The sequence below is a fragment of the Lontra canadensis genome, unplaced genomic scaffold (genome assembly GCF_010015895.1).
Source record: "Lontra canadensis isolate GAN:19392208 unplaced genomic scaffold, GSC_riverotter_1.0 scaffold113, whole genome shotgun sequence".
Lineage (NCBI taxonomy): Eukaryota > Metazoa > Chordata > Mammalia > Carnivora > Mustelidae > Lontra > Lontra canadensis.
The window spans coordinates 5008475-5029332 of record NW_022631107.1 but is presented as its reverse complement, the minus strand read 5'-3'; the positions used below and the strand labels follow the sequence as shown (position 1 = coordinate 5029332).

The following is a 20858-nucleotide window of genomic DNA, read 5'->3' as shown; positions in this document are numbered from 1 at the left end:
CTTCCGTTCCCTTGTAATATTTAAGGCATAACCAATATGTAAGCATTCACCTTGACGTTCGGGTTTGCGGATCCTTCCCTCAGCCTCTGCGAGAAGATCGGTAACCATTCCTATCTTTTGGGCGGGAGCCCATCCTGCCGCTCTTTCTGGACCCGAGCGGGGCCCGCCTTTTCTTCAGGGCAGGAGCTCCGCCAGGCAGGGAGAGCGGCGTGCGGGCGGGCAGGGGCGCGCACGCGGGGGGCGCCGCTGGTTAAGCATCTGGCGCCAGAGCGCGCCCCCCGCGCAGTGCCCGCCACGGCCACGGCGGAGGGTTGAGGCTCCGGAGCGTGCGGGGCGCTCTCTCCCCGCGCGGGGGCACCAGAGCCCTCGGAAGTGTCAGGCACTGCGGTGCATTTTCCCAGTTCCCTTTTAAATGACTGCGGAAAAACAGACTCTCCGAGCCGCAAATGGGGAAGACGGATTCTCAGACAAGGCTTGCGAATGCCCCGCAGCCATCGTTTAACTGCGCCCGCAGAGCAGTTACGGTTTGTCACCCGACCCTCCCGGATTGCCTCGTTTGTCCCTAGTGAGACCCTGAGGCTCTGTCCGCGCCGGGCTTGTCGGTAGCTGGATGCGTGTCGTGCTCTGGGCAGCGCGGGCGCAGGGTACGCGTTCGCGCACACCCGCGCACACACGAAATCGCGCAAGGTACGGCAGGGGAGCAAGGGCTCGGGGTGCCCCGCGGGGGCGGGGGTGGGCATCGCGGGGAGTGAAGCGACAATCTGGGAACGGCTGAATCCTGCCAGGTTGAAGGATGAGAGAAAATGACGCGGCGCCACACATCGGACAGGCCAGGGTTGCTGCCGCGCATTTAGGGAACCCAATACGCGTCAGGCGCGCTCCCTTCCCCTCACATGTCTCTATTTCCCCGGCGTGTGATGCCGGAACACGGCAGGAAAAAGACCCACTTAGAGAGCTAGAGTTGCATTTGGAGACTCCCCTCCCTCTGCAAAAGCACCAACAGGAAGACCCTCCAAAACCACGGATCCCCAAATAGATGGCCCGGAATGGGGGCGGCTATCCGTGGTTACCAATGCTGAACACGTTTTGGTGTTTACAATATTTATTTATTTTTAGGCTGGCTCGCCCTCCCTTTTAGGCAGGATGGGAAAGGAGAACGCAGCGGGGAGGGAGAGGGGAGGGAGGATTCCTATAATAAGAATCAGCGCATTTTTCAGAGCTGAACCGAGCCCGGTTTCCATTTCAAAAAAGGAGACAGCCTCTACTGCGATGGTAGAAGAGACCGCGGTGTGAATTAGGGACTGAGAGGCGTCGAGCCGTGGAGCGGTCCATCTCGGAGGTACCTGGATCTCAATGCACACACACACACACACACACACAGGCGCGCGCGTCTACCCAGCCAGGATGTGTGCGTGTGTGCGCGTGTATGAACTCCCACATGCTGCTGCTGTCTGCTCCTGGCCAGTGGCACCGATGCCTCCCTCCTTCCCGCTCGCCCCCAGATTCCCCTCCCCTCCCCGTTGCTTTTGTCTGGAGGGTGTTATAGGTTTGTGTGTGTATGAGCGTGTGTGTTTTTGGATTTCAGACTAATTTTCTGGAGTTTCTGCCCCTGCTCTGCGTCAGCCCTCACGTCACTTCGCCAGCAGTAGCAGAGGCGGCGGCGGCGGCGGCGGCGGCTCCCGGAATTGGGTTGGAGCAGGAGCCTCGCTCGCTCCTTCGCTCGCGCTCTCCGCGCTCAGTGCCCGGCGGCAGGAGGAGCCTGCACCCAGGCGCCGCCGGCGGGCGGTAGGCGCCGGAGCCCGGGTGAGCAGCACGGACAGTGCCCTCCGGCGTCTCGGCCCTCGCCGTCCCCCGCCCTCCCCCCATTTCCCGGGGCGGCCGTGGCGGCTCCCCAGGTGGTACGCGCCGCGCCACCTGCCCGCGCCCCTTGCGCCCAGCGGCCGTGGCGGATTCTGCAGCATCATTGGGGGCCCCCGTCGCGGAGCCATCGCTGCCGCCCGCAGTCTCCGCGTCCCCCTTTAAAGGGTCCTTCGCCCGGCCTGTGCCATGGAATCCTGTCTCGGGGACCCTTGCCCAGTCTCCCCTCCCTCGATCTCAGGCTTGTGGGGGGGGGGCATCGGTGGTCCCGGCAGCGTCAGTGCCATCGAGGGGCAAGTTTATTTCTGGGGCTGGAGCTGGGCACGCATTCATCCACTCCCCTGGCTGGGGTCGGGGTGGGGGTGCGGCGAGCGCGCTGTAAGGGGTCCTGCGCTCAGTCTCACGCCTATCTGTTTGTCCTCAGCCCCGAGGTGCGTTCCGGATCCCAGTGCGCGTCTAGCAAGGAGCCTGCGTCCCGGGGAGTGCCGGCAGCGCCGCCGGCCGGTGCTCGGCGCGCCGGGCCATGCAGCGGCGGCCGCGGCCGAGCTCAGAGCGGCGGTAGCGCCCCCTGTGAGGCAGCCGGAGATGCCCCGGCCACTGTGAACGGTGCCGACCGCCAGGACACGCTCAGCGACGGACACGCTGGGCTCTGCGCTTCCGCGACAGTCACCGGGGCGAGGGAGCGGCGAGCGCGGCACAGGCCGCCCGGCAGGGGCAGGGGAGGCCGGCCGGTGCAGCGCGGGGACACGTACTCAGTCCGACTCGGGCTGGCACTGGCGGCTAGGGATGTCGTCCTGGACGAGGTGGCATGGACCCTCCATGGCGCGGCTCTGGGGCTTCTGCTGGCTGGTTGTGGGCTTCTGGAGGGCCGCTCTTGCCTGTCCCACGTCCTGCAAATGCAGCACCTCCCGAATCTGGTGCAGCGACCCTTCTCCGGGCATCGTGGCATTTCCGAGGTTGGAGGCTAACAGTGCAGACCCCGAGAACATCACGGAAATGTGAGTTCCTGGAGGTGCTCTTCCTCCTTCCTTTTCTCCTCGCCCCTTGGGCTGGGGCTGGCCCGGCATGTCTGTCCGGGACATGAATGTTGTCTCAAGTCTGGGGAGAAGTCAGACATACATGGGAGATGCAGGGCTGGGCCATCTGTCAGTTACCTGTTTATCTGGCTTGGGGCTGCTAACGCGGGGAGAAGGGGACCGTTGAAAATAAGTTTTAAGTATACCGTATGTGTCAATAACATAAATATATATGTTCTTTTCTGGGAGGGATTCCATATACACTCTATTTCAAAGCCCTGCTGGGTGTGCTTTAGGCTTTCCTTATGCAGTAACTTAGTTTTGGACATTTTTCTTTCCTAAGGTGCTGAGTGTATGTTGGGTTCTAAGTTCCAGTAATATTTACTAGGAAGGAGGTTAAAATAATGAACTTCTGGAAATCTGTGGAAGAAGGTTAGAGTCGCCCCCTTAACATCATTCGCTGAGGTGTGGAGTTCACTGGTTTCCCTTTCCATTTTATAGATCAGATTTTTGTCAGGAGATGGCATCCAGAGCTGGCCTGGAAAATGGTCTGTAAGAGGAGAAGTTCTGAGTGTTGAAATGCGCTCTCTTGAAAGGGAAAATGTGCTCGTTGGAAGCCTAAAAGCCTGGTCTGATTTAATTTGGACTTGACTTCCCAGAGATAATAATTTTGAGACCATTTGGATTATAAATCTCAATTGGCCATTGAACACTATCCCAGGACGAGGTCGGATGATAAAGCAGTGTGTAGAATGCTGCCTTCATCATGGGACGGACCCCTGTGTCCCTGGAAATGTCTGAGCTCTGTTGCAGAAGCCGAATCGTGTATTCCTGTCCTCCTGTTCTGAGGGCTTGTGACAGATACATTACCAAGTGGGAATTCACCAGTGCCTTCCCCAGCATTCCCTGTCACCCCTCCTAGAGGTGTCTTTTCTCCCCTTAGGGACTTGGTCGCTGCCTGCATTTCACTGGCATGAGATTTTATTCATCCGTGCAGAGGATCGTAAGGCAAAGTTTCTCCCGGTTTTCCTTAGTGTTCCGTGCTCAAATAGGCAGCCCTAAAAGTAGGGCTTGGGCTGTGGCCTTCCGGTTGGCGAGTGCGCATGCTTTTTTTCCTCCCCAGAAAACGCACACCCTGTTTCTGCCAACGTAGTTGACTGAGATAACCTGTTTTTAATGTAAGTAAGAGACCTTCCTAGCCTCTGTTGTTTGTTCTTCTGGTGATGCTCATGTTCTAAGGCTCGGGCAGAAGGAAATGGCAGCAGCACAGAGGGGAATGGGCAGGCCTAGCAGAGCTGAGATGTGCTGGAAGGAACCAACTGTCAGGCTGGATCCAGGAGGCTGGGATCTGGGTTTGTTTTTTTTTTTCTTCTTCTTTTTTGGCAAGGATCAGAGCAGGCAGAGCTGGAGAGGAAGGGTGGGTAGGGCCCCAACTGTGCTGGCCCTGGTTGGCCTGGTCAAAGTGTCTGTGGCCTTTTATCAGGATCTGTGTCTTTTCCAAGAGATGGGGAGTCTGTAGTCAGATGGAGGAAGCCATATGGAATTGAGAGCCCTTTGGACTATTTCGAGTCCAGGGAGAGTGCCTTTATACAGTGAGACCTCTTGTTTTGTTGGTGGTTGTTTTGAAATTCTGCATTCGATGATGCATCTATAATGAAGGAAGAAAGGAGATCGAGCCAATCATCTTCACTGTAACATTTTTTTTAACTGTAATATTTTTAAGGCCCTAATCTGGGAAAAGGAAAATAAAACTCCCATTAAGTATAAAAAACACTGTTTTAAACCTTAGTGGTCTTAGCTGCCTGTTATTAATGAAATCAATAGATTTGAGCTGAGCTTTCTTCTATCAGCTCTCACACCTGCTATTATTTCTGTAATACCTGATGGCAGGTTCCTACCTCCAGGCTTTAAAAAAAAAAAAAATGGATGCTTTTTTATTTTTACCAAAGTGTTTGTTGTCAGTGGCACTCCTCATTTCTTCTGTTATTTATTTATTTATTTATTTTTCTTTTGGTTGGAAAACCCGCTGAGATCGAGACCATGGGGAGGTGTGTAGGTTAGTATTTGGGATGGGGAATTACGCTCCTTAGTGGCACTGACGGGGCTGCTAGATGTGAGTTCTGGGAAAAAGTCTGTGCTCAGCTCTGCCCCTCAGCTTGGTCTGAGCCCAGCGGGTTTGTGCGCTAGGGGCTTGTGAAATGTATCGAAATCCTTGTTTGGAAAGCACTTCGTATGATTATTTTGAATTCTGCTGTTTTGATATCAAAATGACATCAGTGGATGAGCTTGTTTCCCTGTCATCCATATATGACACCATCTGGCTCTTTTTCTTACATATTAATATTTGTTTGAACAGCTTTTGCATTCTTGGCCAGTGGATACCAGCTACAGTTGGAACCAAATTCCAGTTTTTTATTTCTTTTTTTACTTTGTTATGAGACCCAATGGTATTCCTAAAATAACCTGGTTGAAAGTTCCAGTTTAATGGTGCTTAGCTGAAACTTCCCGTTTCTCTTTTTTTCAATAGGAAAAATGGAAGTAAATAAACTATAATTAGAACTTGCTGAAGCATCAGCTTACTATACCATTTAAAAATGGTCCATCAGTTAATATCCATACACTTGGGGAAAAGTACACCACGACGCTCTTTGCATTCAGAGAGAGCCCATGGTAGAACATTCTAAAACTATGTGCATAGATTTATTAAGAGGGAGAGTTTTATTTTTTTGCTTCTACGTGCATATTTTAAGCCAAGCTGACATTTCATTTTTAGAGTCATTGTTTGAGCCTGTTTTATCAAAAATTCTGTCCTAGTAATCTGTCTCATACTCTTTACCCACCAACATGATCTATTTCCCTACATCTCTCTTCTCTCTGTCCACAGAGACCTGCCCAACATCACACTGCTGCTTACACCTGCTTCTGTTACTCTGAGATGGTTATACCAAAGCCATGCTAGGTTAAATCTAAAACCAGTACCATCGTCCCATGTAAGTGGGATTCAAGAATCAAGCCTGTTGTTGGAGTTATGTAACTGGCTATTGGATCTCTTGTTATATCAGGTGCCAAAATGTACTGCAAAGGACAAGTTCTGTCTCAGTCAAGTGCTAAAAGATATGGCTAAGATACAGCATACATTTTTTTTTTTAATTGAGGTCAAAAACACCTAATATAAAGGGTACCATCTTAACCGTATTTCAGTGTATCATTAAGTAGCAGGAAGTGTTAAGTTTATTTATATGGTGGTGAAAGGGGGCATTTGTTTTTACATTGCTCCTATTTTATAGAGTTCAGTGATGGCCTTTTTCCTCTGAAATTTTTGGAGGGGTCATATTTGGAGACAAGTATAATATTTTTCCTCTTAGTACAACATAAATAGCTTTTACTGCCAGAGCCTCTATGTGCAATAAATTGTTGGCTTGGTTAAGCGACTGTAATGTGATGTCATTAATACATTGATTTTGGCCCCCTCACCTTAGTAAGCTTTTCCACTGCAATTAATTGTACTAGAAACAAATATCTTGGCATTCGGAAGGATTCGGTGAGAGGCACCCATTTTTATTACTCTGATGTTTACCTCTCAACCCCTTCACTGGGGGTTCTAGAACTGTGGATTGTGCTTTCCATGCATTTAAGGTGCACAGAGTAAGTTTTGAGTGTGGTTGCATAAGCCACACCGGACTTGTTAATAAATAAGGCAGTCGAATTTGCATCATTAACACAACTTGCAAGTTGGAGTTGAAAACATGTAATCTTCCCGGTTGGAGGTATTTACAGAATTCAGCTCAGTACAACCATTTGAAGCCTCCTTGGTTTTAGCCCTTCGATCTCTGCATTAAGGAGGTTTTCATTACATTGGGTAAAACAATTAAAAAGGCCCTCGACCCTTCTGACCCTACTTTCTCCCCCTCCCCCTTCCCATCACCTCTCATTGACTATACAGGAAAATGTGTTTGATTTTTTTTTTTTTCTCCGAAAAGTGATATTTCCTTATGGGAATTCAGAGCACTAGAATTAGGGGAAGGGCCTGGGTTATGTGTTATTACAAGCAAGTAATGGGAAGTTGAGATAATGTGGTCACAGTTCCCCAGAGCTGAGTCTAGTTCTGTTTAAAATCTTTCACTGTTTCTATCCCATAAACCTCTGTTTGTGTCTGTTTCAGTATTCCCTTGTAAAGACGTTTTTCTAAGCTGAGAAGTTGGCTGGACAGCTAAGAATTGAGGTCTCTTTCTCCCCAGGAACATTCTGTATGATCTCTTTGACTATATCTGGGTCGTCAGAGTATAAAACCTAGAGTTCTTGTTGAGCTGGGGAAGGGGAATTCCTTTCTTTTCAATTTTCCTTTTTTTTTTTTGTTTTGTTTTTCGTTTTCCTGTTTCTGTTTTTGTTTTTGTTTGGCCTTTGGTACTAAGCAAGTGCCCTCAGTGTTAACTCATTGCTCATCTTCGCTATTAGGGAAAAAAACACTATTAAACTGGTACTGAACACCATGCACTGACATTAGCCCTCAGACTAGCTTACTATGTCTCTAGAGAACTTCTTGTAGCTTCCAAAGCCATAGGGTAGAATGTGGCCTTGAACCTGCTGGCCCTTGGTGCAATGCCAAGTTCTGGTGCCTCTTGGTGTTTATAGATCAACTGGATGATTTGGGGGAGAGATTATTTTGACAGACACTTTTTTTTTTTTTTTTTTTCATTTGGTGTGTGTGAGAGAGAAAGGGAGAAGGGAACCCGTGAACCTTGGGTTAATAGCTGATTGACCATTTTCATAATCTACTTGGTCTAGTTAGTTTAACTCACTAATCCCACCCCCAGGTGGCAGAGGTCTGAGCCCTGCAGTGGCCCGATCATTTTCACTCCACTTTTGATTGCTGATCGATCTCCATTAAAGAAGGCAAAGAGCTCACATAATCAGGGTGCTTTCTTACCACTTTGGTCTCTGGGCTGTCCAAGGGACCGGGAAGTCAGTAAATATTGATCTGGGTGAAGAAGAAGTGAGTGCTTGTGAGTGTTATAAAGCTGGGAAGGAAAGTAACGCATAGGTGCTGAGTTTACCTGTTGAAAAAAGAAAAATAGAATGAAAATCCAGATGTCACAGAGAGCTGGAAACAGGAGTGACCTGATCTTGAAGCAGCCCCTTACTCTCTGGGCCTGAGCTTGACCGGTGTAAACCAAGGGCTTTGGATTCCCGTGCTCAGCCACGTTTCTCCTGGCTCTGAGGTTCCACCAACTTTCAGTTATGGAGATCACGTAGTTTGTACATCATCAGTTAGGAAGCAGAGGGTGGTGTGAGAGTCTGAGGGCCTTTGGTGACAATGTCAGATGTGCCTGTGTTCAGTGTCTGCTCTGAATCCCCCCAAGCTGGTGGCATATTCGTGCTGGGCTGCGGAGTCCAAAGACACACACACATACAGAGTCACCTAGAAGTGGTACCACAGAAGGAGAAGGTCTCAGAAATGCTCGGTTCTAGCCCCCTCTGCAGGAACCAGGCCCGGAAAGTCTCCTAAGCTGTGGTACGTTAAAGACAGCGTGGGTCTAGAAGCTCTTTCTCCTAACATTCAAAGGAAGGTGGCATGGCCCTTGCTTCAGGGTTCTTCCCTTTTGTTCTGCACCAGCAGACTAACCCCAACCACGGCCCACCATTTTGGGAAGTGTCAGTGATGTGAAGACATGCTTAGTAATAGACCAAATCTGGGCCATGCTGTCTCTACTGGAGACAAAGCGTTTCAAAAGTGCCTGAGCTCCCCAAAACAATGGTCTTACTTTCATGTTGGAAGAAATACATTTTTTTGTTTTGATGACAGTGTTTGTTTTTAAATTTCAAGCCTTTTCTTCTCTACCATTCATACACAAAAGTCAGGCTGCAGAGAAAATCTTCCCGAGCTGGCAGTAATGTGGGACACTAACCCTGTGCCTGCTGGACCACGTTGGTGGTTGGGTGTGGAGGGAGGGCAGAGCGGACCCGGCAGAATGCCAGCTGCTGTCCCTGGAGCCTTTGCCACTGTCAAGGGTGGTTGTGTCAGTGGAGGCCCCCCCAGACCTTGTGCAAAGCCCGTCTTCTCTCCTATGCAAGACCAGGGGCCAGAGTGTACTCATTCTTTCCTGCCTTCTCTTTTTGCCACTGACTTCTCTCTTTGCTCAGGATTGATGGCTGAGCTCAATGACTAGCCACTGAGCAAGCTTAAAGATTGTTGACTCACATGTAGAATTATTATCAGCCAGTATCTCGCTTAGGGCTCTGTTTGCTCAGCCCCACTTGCCCAAATTTGGCACGAGAGTAGAAGCAGTTTTAGGAGAAGTGTAGAGAGCTTCCAATAAATGTTCACAAGTTAAGCGGTGTGGCGGTGGGAAGGAGGTGGACTGGGGCTTCTCCCCATGGTACCCATCACCCTCTCCCCCTGCACCATGCGTTAGATTATCAAGAGATAAATGATTTGTGTGCCCTTGGGAATATGGCATCCTCTCCTAGAGAATAAAAATGGTAACAATTACACACCATCTAGAATCTCTTTTCTACTGCAAATGAGGACCTATTGCTGCTATTCCATACCCCATGCTTTCCTATAAAGTTCATATCCCAGCAGCCCTTGGGGCACACAGACACACACACACACCAGGACTCTGTGTGTGATGTGATGTGTCTGTGGAGATGGAAACATATATATAAAACTCCATTAGGTGTAGTCCTCTCAGATTTAATTATCTGAAAGTGTAAAATTTTCCTAATAATTTAGGATTTACTTCCTGAAACCATTTTGACTTTTTTCTTTTTCCGTTGAACTGTAACTGGCACACAACATTAGTTTCAGGTGTACAACATAATGATTTGACATTTGTGTATATCGTCAAACAATCACCGCCGTGAGTCTAGTCTTGAGATGAGAACTTGGAAGATCTATTCTATTCTCTCCGTAACTTTCAAATATACAACACGATATTAACCGTAGTCACCATGCTGTACATGACCTCCTCCCAGCCCAGACTTTTAATTTTGTTTTAATCATTCTGGATTTCTTTTGATGAGAACTTGAGTGAAGAAGGGAGCGTTAGTCCTTTGACGCCATTACCCACCCTGGCTATTCATGACCCATCGTGTCTGTCCTCTGTGATCACTTCTCAGCATCAACAAAACAATGAGGCGTTTGGGGACATTTCTACAAGAGTGTAATTTAAATAAAAATATGATCGAACTTTGGTTTCACCCTCGGAACATAGCACACTCTCAAAAGGGAGGCTCTTCTAAACTCCAGGTCTTGCCACCAGTTCTCTCTGTTTCATGTGCCCTCTACCCTTTTCCCCGTCCTTTCTTGCGAGGTAGCCCAGGGGCCTGGCCCTGAATTCTCTGACAGTCCCTTGCTTCCCATCTCAGCCTTGGTGCGCCCATCCGTGCAGTGTGTGAACAGGGCTGGGCAGGGCTGGGCAAGTGGGAGCACAGCATGATGGCCTCTGCGTTCTCTGGCAGGTGCAGAGAAACCCCAGCGCCGCCCAAACCAGGACACCTTTGTAGTTGGCTCCCAGGTTCAAGGTGGGGCTCTGCAGCAACAGCCCAGTCTGAGGGTGGTGGCAGATTTTGCTCCTGGACTCCTCTTGGGCTTCTTCCCTTGGTCACTCTTCTTTCTCCTTCCTCTGGTTCTGGTGGTGTTTCTTATCCTCCTCCCCACTGCCCCCAACACACACACACACACATGCGCGCACACACACACACACACACACACACACTCAGGCAGGCACCTGGCTACAAAGCCCCTTTAACGGATCATGAGGAAATGTTGGGTTGCAGGTCCTGTGGGTTGACTGTGACCTTTCCCACTGAACCTGGTTTCGTAAGTTCAACACAGCTGGAGAAGCAGCAGTGTCCAGGAGCCTGGCATGACTGGAAGGGGCACGGGGCAGTGAGGTGGGGTGTGGGTTTCACGTCCACACTTTCACGGCATCTGACCCGGCATCCCGGGGGAGCTGAAATGGTCAGAACACACATCCAGGGGCTGGTGTTCTGAGCAGATGTGAACATGTGGATTTGCCGATGTAATTACTGAAAAGTACATGAAGTACAGGTGGACAGTCCTGTTGAGTAAACTGTCCCTGATGGGGACCAAAAAAATCCTCTTTTTTTTTTTTTTTTTTGCCTACAATACAGCAGAACCTTCCTACTTGGTGGGCTTGTTCCTAGTCTTTGCCCCTCTCTATGCATCTCTGCCATACTGTGTGGGTGTGGTCTTCCTAAAATGCTGATCTAATTATGTCCCTGCTTCTAAAGGCCCTGTTTGTCCTTGTTTTGTTTTTATTTTGTAGTTCAAAAGCAAACAACACTGCAGATTGTCACTCCATTGCTCCATAGTAAGGCAGTTAACAATCTCAAGGACCCAAACGCACAGATCAGCTTTACAGTTGTTTCCTACACCAGTAGATCTATAAAGGAGAACTAACTAATTATAACTGCAAGCTTGCTGGGTGATCTTGGAATTAGAGCAAGGGCACTTAATTCTGCATTTAAAATGTTAAATGGCATTAAGCTAAGCTTGCCGGAGGCATCCATCTCCATAATGGGAGTGCCTTCACAAAGGGAATGCAGAACTTGAAGTACTTTGGCGAGGACCTGTGTCTCCTGGATGGACACTCCTTTCTCTCTCCTTCATTTACTGCCCAGCACCAATTCTGAGTGACACGTTCTTTCTTTGGAAAGGTTAAGTGCCTTCAGCCAAGCCTTGCTCAAGCCTGGGAACCTTTCAGATTCATAAAGTGGTTTTGCACAACTTCTCTCTGAAATGCATGCATTTTACCATATGAAATTTTATTTGTGATTAGCTTTTTTTAAAGTTATATTTGAACGTGATAAATGCAAACAGTGCAAAGGAACGTATCATGAAAAGTTAACCCCTCTCACCTCTCAGCTTCCTAGAAAGAGTCTACTCACATACATGAGTGTATACATATGTCCTTTTTGTTTGTACACACATGAAAGCGTACTATACCCACTGTCCTGCAGGTCGGTGTTTTGTTTTGTTTTGTTTGCTTTTTACATAAGGCTGTATCGTAAAAATGTTTCTCTATCAGCACATGTACACCAGCCTTAACTGTTTGAAGCCACTCAGTAGTCCATTGAAGGAATAGGCTTTTCTTCATTAACCAACCTCCCTTTGAACAACCTTGCATGCAAGTTCTTGCACACGTGCATGATTTTATCTATAGGAAAAGTTCCTAGATTTTGAATTGCAGGGACATTTGTAAGATGTTTGTGAATTTTTACAGATACCGGCTGATGTGTCTGGCAAAGCGATCACATCATTTCATTCTCCCACCCAGCCAGGAAGCACCGGTTCTTCTATCGCTAAGCCATATTATTCGTTACCAAACCTTTTGACCTTTGTCGGTCCTATTCCTGGGCACTCGTAATCACCACTGCTTTATTTGACAATTCAGTAATTATGATCTGGGTTGAAAGTCCATGTGTCTGCAAGTTATTTGTATTCTTTTTCAGTGAACTATGTTTGTCTTATCCCTTAGCTATTTTCTTTATCTATTGGGTGGTGGCCTTTTGAAAAGTGAATTCATGGGCACCTAGGTGGCTCGGTAGGTGGAGCCTGTGTCCACAACTCGTGGTTCCTACTCAGATCATGATCTCAGGGTCATGAGATCAAATCCTGCATTGGGCTCCACACTCAGTAGGGAGCCTGCTTAAGATTTTCTTTCTCTCCTCCTTTGCCTCTCACCCTCGACTTGCACACACTCTCTCTCTCTCTCTCTCAAATAAATAAATAAATCTATAAAGAAATGGATTCATAAACTCTATTTAACAAAAAAGAAAATTTATACCTTTCCTAATGTTTTGCTTGTCTTCTGATGTTGGTTATGGCGTTTCTTCTTTTTGGTATGTTTTTTGGTAGTATATTTTATATATTTTAGTAGTAAATATATTGTATATTTTTTGGAGTAAAATTTATTATTTCTTTTATGGCTTCTGTGTTGTAAATGTGACTACAAGTCCCCCCCCCCTCCCCCGAGAGTATTAAAAAAGTCATTTTCTTCTACTACTTTCACTATTTCATATTTAAAGCTTTGCTCCATCTGCATTTTCAGCATACAAAGAGTAAGGTAACAAAAAAATAGTTTTGTGAATTTTTTCAAGATAGTTAATCAGGTCTCTTGGTGCTGTAGATTATATAATTCTACCTGTCCCCCAGTAATTTCAACTAACAATTTGGGCCATTTTAGGATCTATCCATTATGCTAATCAGTTTGTCTATTTACTTGTCAGCACTATACTTTTAATCTCCTAAAGCTTTGTATTATTGTTTTTTTTTTCTATTCAAAATATTAATCTTTCTCACTAGTCTTTTCTTTCAGAATATTCAGTTATTTTTGCATGATCATTTTTCCATACAGACTGTAGGAATTGCTTGCCTAGCTCTCCCCACATTGTGTTGGTGTTTTAAACGAAGACAGCATTACATTTATATATTTAGACCAGTCTTACTGAGTCTGAGAAGCACTGGATCCTCAAATTCAAACCTCTTGTCTCCTATCTTGCCTTTTCCTTTGTTTGGTGAGATAATACAGCCTCTCTTAGCTTTGGGTTTCCCTTTTGGAGCTATGCTCTTATTGAATTCTCTGGCTTCTGCCTGAGACACCTCTCCACTGCCTTCTGTCTCTGGCTAAATTCCCCTGCCTCCCTGCCTCCCTGCCTCCCTGCCTCTGGGCTGTGTCCCCACCCTGTGCTCTCTCCCAACTCCAGAACAGGTCACTTAGCTACATAAATGCGTGCCTGACTTCCAATCAGTACACACCACGAGGACATAAGTGACATGAAGGTGAGGACCACGTGCATCTCGGTCACACTCTTCCCCAGCACCCAGCACAGTGCCCTAGATCTCTGCCCCGTACACGGACACGTGGACGTACAGCGTGCGTGCACTCCCCTACACATCTATCACTGAGATTTCCAAATGAGAGCGCATACTAGCTGTCCTTTGGGCTGTCAGTTAGGGAAATTTCTAGCCATGACTTTTTAATCATTGGGTTAAGATGCTTGTTGGAATAAGTAACCTTTATGGAATTAAATACAACGCTGGTTCATGCACAGTGTAAAAAAAAAAAAAAATCAGTTCACTGTAGAGACATAGCGTAGTTATAGCTGGAAAGGAAGAAAGGCAAAGCTTTGCTGGGGCTGGCATCTTGTGTATTCAACAGGAAGGAGGGACAGAGAAGAAATGGGAGGAAGAGGGCAAGCAGATGACGAAAGGGGCACAACAGCCCAACTCAACACCAGCGGCAGATCCAAGGGAGAAGAATCATTCTAGGGACATCTGATCTCCAGCAAATAAATAGGTCTAATGAGAAAGATCTGTGGTTTTTCTGTTGTGTAAGAGCTAAGAATGGCTATCCCTGTGGCTCAGTTACAGTTCTCCCTGTGACGGCCTTTCTAGGGCTTCACTTACAAAGTGATTCTGGTGTGAGGTTGCAGATGTGATTTATCCTTCTTGTACCATGGCTGGTAGAGGCTGTTCATTTTTCTTAAAGGACTGCAGACTCAGGAGTATAAAAAAGATAGTGTGTCAGGTCCAGGTGAACGTACCATCCGATACATATACTTTTGTGTCTTTGCAATCAAGGTGCGTTGGGCTGATCCTGTGACTGTTCTGTGGGATTTCCTTTATATTTATAATAATTAACACTATCAGACATCTCGAAATTTTGATCGTTGTTTGCGAAACCGATCATAAAACAACTGATAGACATATGAGATTGGGAGGCTTTTAAAATAGAGTGGGGAAGTATATAGGTGAACAGATTGTGTTGAATAATCCAAAAAGATAATTCCCCCTTGAGATAAATAACATCCATTTATTTATGTTTATGAGCTGCAGTATGTTCATAATATACATACAAATGAAAATAGTTTAGACTCCGTGTGTATTTTGAAAGTTAAATTTTTAAAAAGGAATGAGCATTGTGGAACCAACACATGATGTTTACGTCTCATGAGAAAAGTCATAGTTCTGGTTGAGTCATTGGCTCTCATGGTGACCCTCTGAGGGTGAACCTACCATTTCATTTATTCTTTTGCGAAGTTTCTCTCTCACCAATGAAGAGTGTCTTCTGGCATGTTGAGGGCATTCTTGAGCTTTTTATTTGCCTCAGTCTTTCCTCTCCTTTCATTGTGTTTTATAGCTACATACAGTTCAGGGGACAAAAGATATTCTGTTGATAAAGTCCTCTTTTCCCACAGGTGGCTGCGTTGGAGGACAGCAGTGGACCGTTTATACATATATGTGTTGATCGATTGGTCAATTCGTTCATTTATTCAGTCAGTGAGTCAGTCAACAAATATGTTTTTGAACATGTCCTGCCCACCAGGCATTTTTCTGGGTCCTGAGTAACAAGACTAAGGCCAGCTCCCAATTTTATATGGCCTGTTGAAGGGCACCAGTGGGGGTCCCCAGTCAGGTCACCCCCCACCCTCCTCTCTTGAAGTTCTGAGGAGAGTCTAGCCTGTACGTTAGAACTCCATCCACACCACCACAGACAGCAGCCCCAGACATTCCCTGTTCCCCACACTGCTGTCCCTAGGAGTGTATCTAATAATAGCACGGCTGCACCCTCGGGAGGACAGACTTACAGAGAAGGCCTGTATGAGCTCTGGGAGTGGACTCAGGGTTCTTGGGTGGGGAATTCTGGAATCCTCCTAAGTCAACCAGGAAAAGAGTATGAACATCCTGTTGGCCCTGTAGACTCACTATCTCATCTGGAGGAACTTGGCTGGAGGACCACCAGAGAGAGGGCCACTGATGTCCCTGGACACTGCCCAGAGCAAAGGGAAAATGCCTTCTGGGCCTCTGCCCTGGGGATCTGACCTCTGCCTCAGCGTAGTTTTGGGTTGGGATGGCTCTGGAATAGAGGAGACTTATGCCATGGGAGTGTGCATGGGGAGTGGGCAGGGTACCCAGACTGCTCCTGCTGTTGCCGTGGCCCTCTCCTCAGAGGGATTGTCAAGCACAGGGCTCCATGTTTCCAGCAAAGACAGCGCATGGAGATTCCCCCCTGACCATATCATCAGCTTTGAGCTATCACAGACCCAGAAAGACCGGCCAAGCCCAGATCTGTCCCCAGCAGCGAATGGGGACTGTTCAACATCAGTAGTTACCAGCTCCCACCTTTCTCTTTTCCCCATACAGATTTTTAAATGTCCCCTGAAAGGTCTAGATCTGAATGCAATATTTTAAGAGTCAGCTCATTATGGCTGAATATATATATGTTTGGGTTTTTTTTTAGTGGTACCCTAGGAGGATCCTGGGATTCTGCAAACTGTGTCTAAAAGTCCCTTTCCTCATCATTTCTTTCCCCGAATTGAGAAATCACTGAAAATGTCCATTGGAAGACAGAGGAGGGTCAACAATGTAATTTGTCATTTTCTTCAGGCCTTTGTGTCAGGGAGGGATGCAGGCTGGCAGGCAGGGTTGCTTGGTGGGTAGAGAGCCCCCTCTGTGATGCTGGTCTGCCCCGCTACTTTGGATGAGTTACTCAAGTTCTCTGTGTCTCAGTTCCCCATCTGTCAAAGGGGACAATCAGAACCTTTCTCATGGGGTTTCTGTGAAGTTAAAATGAGCCGATACATGTAAAATGTTCATACCTAAAACATAAAGCTCAGGTGTTTTTATTTTGTGTGGGTCTTCGTGACTATATTCTGAAGGACAGTAGGCTCCTTGGGGCTGGGGGAGCTGGGAAAAGCTGGAGAATCTGCCTGGAGCATGGCACTGGACAGGCGCTGGGGTTAAGAGGACAGAGGTAAAGGACATTGGCTCCCTTTAGTGCAACTGTTGCCCTTTTGCTTTTGCTGTGACTCTCCTGTGTGGGACCTGGCACGGTCCGCCGAGTGGGACCGGACCCTTGGTGTGCTGAACAGTCCTGGCTCCACTGTAGCTATCATTCAGGTCACGCTCTTTGCTCTGCAACTTTGTTTTGTTCTGTAGTCCCTGTCCTTTTTATTTATTAGGCTGTTGATAACAGCTCCCTGGGAGTCTGGAGGTCTTCAGTTACTTTGTACATCATTTTCTCTTTTAACTGTCTCTCTCACTCTTTAATTGTAAAGCCTTTAAAAAGAAAGATCTTTTAATACATTGTGGTGGAATAACATGAAATTTACTATCTTAACCATTTTTATGGGTATATTTCAGGGGCCAAAGTTCATTCACACTTGTGTGCCACCTACCCTCCATCTCCAAAACCCTTTTCATTTTGCAAAACAGAAACTCTGTACCCATTAAACAACTCTCCACTCCCCTCCCTGCGGCTCCAGGCAACCTCACTTTTACTTTTGATCTGTGGTGAATTTGACTAACCCGGGGTACCTCAAAAATACACATCCTTTTGAACTGTGATGCATTCCTTGAATTAAAAGTTTTTGTAAGAGATCTGTTTAGGATTTTTAGATGCACTCACACTTCCTTTCTGCAAAATAGCTTCTCTGTATTGTGGCCTTACACAAGCACTTATGACTGGGATCCCTTTTCAGCAGCATCTTTGTAGTTTCACTCCAAAGAAAGTAAACTCTAACCTTCTATAAAAATGACTAAAGGTTAACATGTGGAGTGAAACCAGTGAAGATAAAATTGGAAGTGTTGCTCACATTCTATCGCTCTCCTTACTCCCACGGCCTATAAATGTTGGATGAAAAATTGTGCCAAAATCAAAACAGACCTTCACACAGAGATCCTAAAATTTTACCACTTGAATCATTCTCTTTTCTTGACGTTGTGCCTGATGCTCATTTTTCTCTGTGCCGTGCTTGATCTGTCCTAAAGCTGGAGCAGAAATATTAGTTCCAAAAATGCTCTTTGTATGGAATGATTTGACCTGACCAGAGGCCAAGAGCTTTCAGAACTGTGTTCTGTTGTGATTAGTGCTGACTTGAACGCTTCTTAGAATTCTTAAGGCCTGGGCTAATCATTGGAAGTTCTTCACTAGGCATAAGTGAAACATTGATAGGCCTAGAATAGCAGGGAAAGAGGAATAGACATTTTTTTTTTTTAAATGCAAGATAATTTATGCATCGGGTTGGAGTTGCAGGAAGATTTTGTGAACAGTCACCCTGAAACCTAAAAACATGGTGGATGAAATTATTTAATCTGTTTCTTGAAAACGACTCCAGGTAATTCTGTAGTCTTGGCCTGTTGGTCATAATGGCTACTTCATTTGCATTGAATGAATGTTAGAAATGTCACGGCTATTCACTTTATCATCAGTATTGGAATACTGGCCATAATTACTTTACACAGGAAGGTCAATAAGGTAAAAATGAGAGGGAGGGAATAAGGAGTGAAAAAAAGGGCTAGGACTCCCAACGAACTCGAATGGTTGACATAGTTGCTGTAACTGAGCGCAACATTTGTTCTCAACTTCCTGGCAGTGAAAAGAGAAGCTCATTATTGATAAAGAGAATGCCTACTAATTCCACAGGAACATAGCTTTGTCTGGCACTATGTTTTGAAAGGAATTTCTTTTGCAGGGACAATGAGTGATGTAATTTGTGGCTTTTGTGAAACACACAGAAGGAGATTTCATTTTCTCCTTACTGAGAAAGCCAGTGACAGTTGGGGGAAGTGACAAGGACATCAGTTCTGCAAGGAGGCTAAAGTGGCCCCTAAATTTAATCTTCCAGGGCTGTCATTATAAAACCGATGCCACATGGGAGCTTGGTCTGCCATCCCCTTGGCTGACCAGGCTTTGCTGGACTAGAAGCTGGACGGCAGACGATTTGACGTTGTCCCCTCTGACCAGAGCCTGGAAAATTTTAATCTCTGGTACTGGTTAAGGCCAGATCCATTCTCTTTGAAACTCAGACAAGCAGATGGAGGGGCTGACACCCTTTTACAAAGACCAAGCAGCCCAGCCTCTGTGCTCATCCAGGTGGAAGCTACCCTGTCCGCAGCTGCAGATGGGTTGGGAAGGTGCTGGCAGACAGACCCAGGCCAGCAGGGAAGCAGCCCTCCGATGGCCCCACAGTGTGGACAGATGCTCCATTGAGACCTTGGAGTTCCTTCCACAGAGCACAGCAGATGTGGGTGTAGTCTAGAAGCTGCTAGGAGCACGTATGACCAGATGGCTTCCCAGCCAGAAGAAAAGTCTGCTCAGGCTCCTGAGGTGCACCCAACCCCAGGAGAGCCGGCCCCTCGAGGGCATCCAGGATGAGTTAGCTGCACAGCGCAGCCCCAGTCCCCCCAGTGAGCCGACTCGTGTTTCGGGGGGTTTCATACTGACCGACATTAGACAGTACCCTCCCACACTAAAAATTTTAGCTTGACTATGAACTTGAGCCCCTTTCTTGACAGTAGTTGACTGTTGGACCCTTTCCACCCTGGGGTTCTTCATTTAATATGGTGAAACTCCATCACAGTGAGTGTTTTTTTACTTGTCTTTCCATTTACTCATGGTAGGTGGTTGTGACTTCTCGAATGCTCTGAGACCTAACATGAACTGTGCAATGATTATTAAATTAGTTGGAAAGAAAACTGTGTTTTTTGGTCAGGAAAAAAAAAAAAGCCCATATCCCTTGCTTCTTCTGGGGCTTATATTTACCACTCTAACAAGTATAAAATTAAACTTGGCTATGTTTCTGTCAGTTTCAGTTTTTAACAACAGAGGAAGCATGTAAAGCTTCTGGGACAGGTAGAAGGGACTTTTTAAACAAAAATGAGGTATTTTTGTTGTGGGCCTCTGTGCCATTTTCTTTGATGAGACTCGTTGTAGAGGTGTCTGTGTGTGGAGATGACCTATCAGTGGAGGAGGGTAGTTGGAGCATTGACTTCTCAGGGGAGCATTAAGTCAGGTGTCACAGAATCTTTCCATGGGTCAGTGAAATAGCCAAGATCAGTGGGAATGGGACCAGCTGGAAATGTGCCCCAAACCTCCAGGGGTGGTGTTACTCAGCTCGTCCCGACCCTTGCCAGGAAGAAATGCTCGTCCAGTTTGGCGGACCTTCAGGTTGTTGTTGTTTTTTTAAAGGATATGGAAATTCAGAATTCTAAAATGTGCAATTTTGGAAAGTTGGCAGCTAATAAGAAAACGTGAAAAGATAAAATAAAAGGACCCCACATTGACTAGATGTCGATCCGGACCACATGTAGAAAGTTGGCGGCTAAGAAGAAAATGTAAAAAAAATAAAATAAAAGTAAGGACACCGCGTTGAGTAGATGTAGATCTGGATCTCATGTGATTGCTGTGACTTCTGGTCAGCTTATAAGGTTTACCTGTCACATGATTTGTAGGCTGGAGTCCAGTCATAAGTCTGTGTGGAAGGTTATCCTAGTAAGTCCAATTAAACTCACCTTTCCTGGGGAGAAGACCAGCATTTTTTTTTTTTTAAGATTTTATTTATTTGACACACAGAGAGAGATCTCAAGTAGGCAGAGGGGCAGGCAGAGAGAGAGAGGGGAGGAAGCAGGCTCCCCGCGGAGCAGAGAGTCCAGGGGCTCAATCCCAGGACCCTGGGATCATGACCTGAGCCGAAGGCAGAGGCTTTAACCCACTGAGCCACCCAGGCGCCCCAAGACCAGCATATTTTATATAGAAAGACAACTTTAAGGTTTATTATTTTTTGTCCCATCATCAATTTCTCTGGTCATCAATTGTGGTGTTCCTTGGTGGTAACACCCTTGTTTCTTGAGAGAGAAGAGGAAAATGCTGTATAAATACTCAGAAACCCAGAGGGTAATTTTCTTTCATACTAGTTTGCTGCCGTTTTCTTATAATGTGTGTGCTGAAGGGAACAGAGACGTTATCAAGTCTAAATGTCCTCTTTCCCTGGTGTGGGCACTGGAGGCGGGCTGAGAGTAAGCTTGGCAGCTGCGGGGTGACCAGGACAGCCCTGGAACCTCCGTCCTCTGCTGACTGTTGGTCATGACTAGCATTAATGGAGGTCCTCACGTGGGACCTCCGATGCCCTCATGGGGCGGTCTCCTAATCTCCCCAATACCCTGACAGACAAGGCTGT

At 46.8% G+C, this 20858-nt stretch overlaps 1 protein-coding gene across 5 annotated transcripts in view; it reads left to right on the top strand.

Moving 5' to 3' along the window:
- The first annotated feature begins 2281 nt into the window (after positions 1-2281).
- The window catches only part of NTRK2 (neurotrophic receptor tyrosine kinase 2), a 318349-nt gene continuing 299772 nt past the window's right edge, over positions 2282-20858 (top strand). For 4 of the 5 annotated variants that reach the window (XM_032840563.1, XM_032840566.1, XM_032840567.1 and 1 more), the window contains exon 1: positions 2498-2855. In XM_032840563.1, the coding sequence (XP_032696454.1) occupies positions 2644-2855 (212 nt within the window). In that variant the 5' untranslated portion in view covers positions 2498-2643. Of the gene's footprint in view, positions 2856-20858 lie in introns of all 5 variants that reach the window. The other variant, XM_032840565.1, reaches the window with a different exon arrangement.